This window comes from Mustela erminea, chromosome 3 (genome assembly GCF_009829155.1).
Source record: "Mustela erminea isolate mMusErm1 chromosome 3, mMusErm1.Pri, whole genome shotgun sequence".
Classification (NCBI taxonomy): Eukaryota; Metazoa; Chordata; class Mammalia; order Carnivora; family Mustelidae; genus Mustela; species Mustela erminea.
In genome coordinates this window covers 32,397,992-32,403,991 of record NC_045616.1, presented here as the reverse complement: position 1 = coordinate 32,403,991, position 6,000 = coordinate 32,397,992, and the positions used below count along the sequence as shown (strand labels likewise).

Below are 6,000 nucleotides of genomic sequence, written 5' to 3'. Positions count from 1 at the left end.
ATTGAATATATGCTCATCTTCATAAAATTATCTGTGAGGGATAGTTTTTATACTTATTTTTTCAATTTTAGTCAACTAAGGATCATATTCTTAGCAATAAGGTTAATTGTGAGGTTTTTAGTGCTTTTGGGGGGGGTAGTCCAACATAGCATGAAAGCTCCAAAGAGTCAGAAATAAATCAATAAATTAATGGATAATATTGGACTTTGTTTATTGATGTTGTCAGGAACGGGGGCATGTGATAGGGTTTATTGCATGTTGGAGGAAAATAAAAAAATTTCTGAAAGTGACACCTGTGAAATAAGGTTAAAGAAAGGGCCTAGAGTTATTTAGCCAGAAATGAGGTTGATGTAATAACTACTTTTATATATATTTATTACAGAATATGACTGAGCAATTGTCATTGCTGAAATCCAGAAAGAAAAAAGTTCAATGGTAGAAATATAAATGATATACATTTAACCAGTACCTAGAAGAATAGCCTTAAGGTTGCCAGACAGACATTGGAATGCTTGTGATGGGACACATCTCCGTGGAAGAGTGAATAGCTTTAAATGTAGCAATCTTCTCTGCCAGGAATGGTGACAGGTCCCGCATTAAGGCTTCCACAGGGCCCTTCCAGACCTGTAATTCTCTGGGTCATTTCTGTTCCAGCCTTCAGAGGTTGAGAGTGAACCTGACACAGCAAACACCTGCCCTTTCAGGAGCTCCAACCGTGCTAAAGGAGGCAGTGCCAGCGGCAGCACAACAGCATCTCTTCCAACTGAAGTCTTCACTCAAAGGTGAGTCAGGTCAGTGAGGACCCCGTGCTTCCTTCTCCTGCAGCTATCAACTGGGGCCGGGCACAGGAGCTCTGGGAGATCGACGACCACAGGGCACCCTCCCCAGCTGCCAATATAAGCTTTGACAGAGGGATGAACAGGGAATGGCTGATTAGCTGGTGATAGGTGGGAGGGACTCGCCACCTAGACGCGCTCCGGGGAAGGATGAGTAGCGCCAACAACAGCCAGGTCCCTCTCTCACCCTCTGCTTGGTGGTCCAGACCCATGTGCTTCCAGAGCGCGCTGGGCGCCCGCCACTCCTGGAGCGAGCGTCCCACTGCGCGCGCTGCCTTCCAGGCTCCCGGCTCCCGCGGGAGGGCGCGTGGGATGATGCTCTGGTCCTCGTGCTTTCCCCAAGCTCCTGCATCCGGAGCCGCCCAAACCGGCTCCGCAGCAGCCACAGCCTGGGGGTGAGAAAGGAAAAAAGGGAGGGGGCTGGAAAGGTTCCGCGGAGGGAGGAGGAGAGGTGGGGAGGGAGAAGGAGAGGTGGGGAGGGAGAGAGCGAAGGGGGAGGGAATCTCTCTCCTTTGCAGTGCCTCCGCCTCTCCTCTCCGGCTGGCAGCGACTGGGTTCTCTCTCCACACCCTCTCCCAGTACCTCGCCCCCTTCTCCACCCACCCACCTTCCCTCCCTCCTTTCTGACTGTGCTGGAAGGGAGCTGCAGCTTGCGCGCAGCTCAGGGCGCCGGGGGAGGCACGGGGGGTGGAGGGGGGGGAAGCAGCGGCGGCGGTGGTGGGTGTGTGCGTGTGTGAAGGACGCCACCTCTCGCTCCTGCGTTTGCAGGCGGCAGCAGGCGGCGGGGCTTCTCGCTCCGGCAGCGGCGGCGACAGCGGTGGCGGCTTCCGGAGTCCCGCCGCGAAGATGCTCAAAGTCACGGTGCCCTCGTGCTCTGCCTCGTCCTGCTCTTCGGTCACTGCCAGTGTGGCCCCAGGGGCCGGGAGCCTCATCCCGGATTACTGGATCGAAGGTTCCAACAGGGATGCTTTGAGCGATTTCTTCGAGGTGGAGTCGGAGCTGGGACGGTAAGGCAGTGGTGGTGGGGTGGGGGTGGGGGGGGGCTCCCTGGACGTGGTGGAGCGGCTTGTACTGCGCGCGGGCTCGAGCTTCTGGGGAAGCCCGCGGCGCGCACAGGGAAGTCCCTTTCACAGGGACTGCTCTTGGGGGTATGCGCGAGCCAGCCTCCCTGTCCTTTGATTTCTCCCCCTGTAGTGTCTAGGAGAGAGCTAAGTGCTTTCAAGTTGGGAGTCAAGTGTCTTTCAGAGCACCCAGGCCGGTGCAGCTGCGAGCAGCAGCTCGACTCTTCCACCCTCGCTCCCTCCTTCTTGCCGGCTGCCACTTCCCTTGGGTGACAGCTCCCACCACACGTGGGCCCTGCTTTCCCGATTGGTGTCTTTGCTCAAGACTATAGCTTGCGAGAGGGTCTTGTTTGTCTAGTTATTTTTTTGGGGTAGGGGCAGAGGGTGCCCCTCCAAACCACGACAGAATTATTAAATTAGATTCTTCCCCTTACCTCTCATCAAACTCTCCAAAGCAAGTGGCACTAGGAATTAAACTTAAATACTAGCTTCCCTGTAGAGTCTGCTCAGGAGTGAAGGGGAGAATGAATCATTTAAGAGAGTTGAAGGCAGAATAATGAACTAGTGTGGCTTTAAAGAAAAAACAGCACATGGGGTTTAGGCAGTGGTAATTAGAAAAATTCTGCTCTTCTTTCATGCTGGAGTGATTTATTTAAATTATGTATGCAAAAAGCTATCTCTCTGGGGTTGCAGAAATGTCCCTCATCCCTCCTCTGAAGATCCAAACAGGTAGAGAGCGGTTTGCCATGTGGATGATGCCATATGTTCTCATATTTTTAAACATAGAAAATTGTTTTTTCTTTCCCTCCTTGCTTTTCCCTTCTTTCCTTTCTGTTATCAGTAGGTAAGGAGAATTCCTTTCAACATACATTTTAGATCCAGGCCGTTTACCATAGGGAATCTGAAAATGTAATTTCAAGTGTGGACGAGTTGAAGCTTCTGTATTTAATACTTTGTAATTTCATTTTCTATTTTCTTTTTGTTGGAAACAGTTTAGCTAAGAGCCAATTTTTTTTTTTTTTTAAATGCCACTGGAGACCACAGTACAGGATTATGGATGTTGATACTTGATGGGAAGGTGTAAGGGTCACTTCACAAACCACCTCCCCACCCCACCCCCATTTGCCACTACTATTAATGGCTCATTGATATAGAAGGTATGGAAGAAACCCAACACTTCTGAATGAAAATATAGTCATTTGTCATTGTTTAAAAATTTTCCAGGGGTGGCTGGGTGGCTTAGTTAGTTAAGCATCCAACTCTTTTTTTTTTTTTTTAATTTTATTTACTTATTTTTTAATTTATTTTTTATTTTCAGCATAACAGTATTCATTATTTTTGCACCACACCCAGTGCTCCATGCAATCCGTGCCCTCTATAATACCCACCACCTGGTACCCCGACCTCCCACCCCCCCTACCCCGTCAAAACCCTCAGATTGTTTTTCAGAGTCCATAGTCTCTCATGGTTCACAGCATCCAACTCTTAATTTCGTCTAAGGTCATGATCTCAGGGTCCTGGATTCCATGCCCTGCAATGGGCTTTGGGCTTACCAGGGAGTCTGCTTGAGATTCTCCCTCTCCCTCCTGTCCCGCCACCCACATGCTCATGCCCCCTACCAAATAAATAAATAAATCTTTTAAAAAATGTTCCAGAATACTTGGGCATTGAATAGTGTGTACATAAATATCCTACTTTGATCAAAATCTGCAGTGTTCATCTGAAGATGTGCAATTGCATGCATTCACTTCAGTGTTCATCTGAAGATGTGCAATTGTATGTAGGATGGAAATAAATGAAGTGACTCCTTTTGTCAGGTTTGAACCTTACTATAATTGTATGGTGAGCTGCAGTGGAACAGTATAAATTTCTGATTGAAGAGATAATCTACTTACAATTGTTTACTTGGTGTTTTAGAAACTGCCGCCTCTATTAGAGGAAGTGTCTGCTGGTGCTAAAGGGACTGTCCCACCACCAAATCTAACTGCTCCCTGAGTAACGTTTGCCCCAGATGCCTAATTGACTGGGACTTCTCATTAGCTACATATTATCTTTATGAATAAGCTTTGCTTATTCAAGACATTGCTTTAATTTGAGGAATAGAAAAGTGGTTAGAAAAAAATTGTGAGTGGTACACATCTATGGGATGTCAACTTTGTTGGGAAAACCTAAGGAATTTGAAGTTTATTTTAAAAAAAACTTTATGCTATATTTTGCAGTAAATTTTGGAAGACAAATATAAATCAGTTACATATTGCTAAGATTCTTACTTTGCTATCTAGCTGTCTGATTACCTTGCAAATTTCAGAATTAAAATATTTTGAGAAAACTAAAAATTCTCTTTTTTGCTGCTTTTTAGTGTATTAGGTAAGTTCTCTGTAGATGGCAGTATTGGTGAGGTGCATGTTTACTCCATTTGGCTGAGACTGAAAAATGTCATTTCATGATCAGTTATTTTTTTCAACAAAATAAATCTAAAACATAAAGCAACTAAGGTTACAGATATAATTACTAAGAATCTACCTAGCCAGAGAATACAGCAGAATTACAACTATTGCCTGACAGAAGTCTTCTTTTCTTCACCAGGGATAAAGTTGAGACTCGATTGGTTTCAAGTCTTTACTCTCTTAACTCTCAGTCTTGGGCCAAATCTGCCTGTCAGTGGTGACTCTAAGGCCAAAACATGTAACTCATTAGTTACACAGTTGTCATTAAGATGCTAAGGGAACGAAGACCTTGGTGTGAAATGTCACTATATTTAGATCCAGGATATAGACAGTTCCCACCAGGTTAAGTTAATTTGTGAGTAGTCATTCCTCTGTTAAAATTATCTGTTGTAAGCTATTGACTCATGAATTAAAGAAGATTGGACATGTGACTATTTTTTAAAAAGATTTTATTTATTTATTTGTCAGAGAGAGAGCAAGTGAGAGAGGGAACACAAGGGAGGGGTAGTAGGAGAGAAGAAGTAGGCTTCCCACTGAGCAGGGAGCCTGATGTGACAAGGGGCTCAATCCCAGGGTCCTGGGATCATGAACTGAGCCAAAGGCAGATGCTTAACAAAGACTGCGCCACCAAGGTGCTCCTGGACATGTGACTAATAGGGCAACACACCCTGAGGATATGTTTGGAAATTTTAGGAAGCACAGTGAAAGCCAGCTGAAACCCCTAAAAGCAATGTTTTACAGGTAGCCCAAGGCCATGTGATAGCTCTTATTTGTTTCTATTCTATTATTTATGTGTGTATATACACACACACATATATATATGTGTGTATATATGTGTATACACACACACACATATATATTTGTGTGTATATATATATGTATCAGGATAGGGGGTGAGGGGTGGGATAAGGAAGATTATTTAAAGAGTATCAGACAAGCTAATTTAATTTTTCTAAGATCACATTTGAAAATAATGCTTTCTTTATAGAGCTTGTCAAAAAGTTTACAAAAATTGTGATGCCCTAACAAATTCATGGCCAATTCATATGGCCATGATCTTATTCAAAGCTCCCTATCCTAGAGAGTAGTTGGTCCTTTGCCCAGTAATTTGAGAAGCTGGCATTTTAAAGTCTTTTCTAAGGGAAAGAAGAACGTGCATCTGGTCCAGATTCTGTCGAGTGGTTTGGCACAGGGATGGACAGGATTTGGCCTGGGCTTCCCTGTGGTGGGGATTGTGCATCGAAACCCAAACCCTGTTTTCAGGTATTCCCCACCTCTTGTTTCTCTCTGTAGTATGAGACTGAAAGAATGTAGGCAAAACTTGATGTATTCCCACATACAAAAGTTAAAGGAAACCAAAGGAAAGATAATTAGTACAAAAGAAGAAAAGTGTATTGAACTATCTTGCAATAAATTTTTAGATAAATTTCCATTCTTCTTAACTATAGTTTCTTTAAGTTAGTGAATTTCAGTCACCATCCCCCCAACCTTTTCCACAATTTAAAAGAGTATATTTATATGGCAAAAGAATTAAAGCAGGGTTTCATAGGATCCCTTGCTATAGGTATTATTGCTTAGGAACCAAATAGATTTAGATGGTAAGACATAGGTGTGTATAAAATAGAAACAGTGTGTGTATTTAGAATAGAAACAAGT

General features: G+C 44.3%; 1 protein-coding gene across 5 annotated transcripts in view; it reads left to right on the top strand.

Annotated features, from left to right (window-relative positions):
* Nucleotides 1–554: 554 nt before the first annotated feature.
* The window catches only part of CAMK4 (calcium/calmodulin dependent protein kinase IV), a 239,537-nt gene continuing 234,091 nt past the window's right edge, over nucleotides 555–6,000 (top strand). For 2 of the 5 annotated variants that reach the window (XM_032335564.1, XM_032335563.1), the window contains exons 1-2: nucleotides 685–782; nucleotides 1,605–1,843. In XM_032335564.1, the coding sequence (XP_032191455.1) occupies nucleotides 1,683–1,843 (161 nt within the window). In that variant the 5' untranslated portion in view covers nucleotides 685–782; nucleotides 1,605–1,682. Of the gene's footprint in view, nucleotides 783–1,127; nucleotides 1,232–1,604; nucleotides 1,844–6,000 lie in introns of those variants that run through there. The other 3 variants (XM_032335566.1, XM_032335561.1, XM_032335565.1) reach the window with 3 other exon arrangements.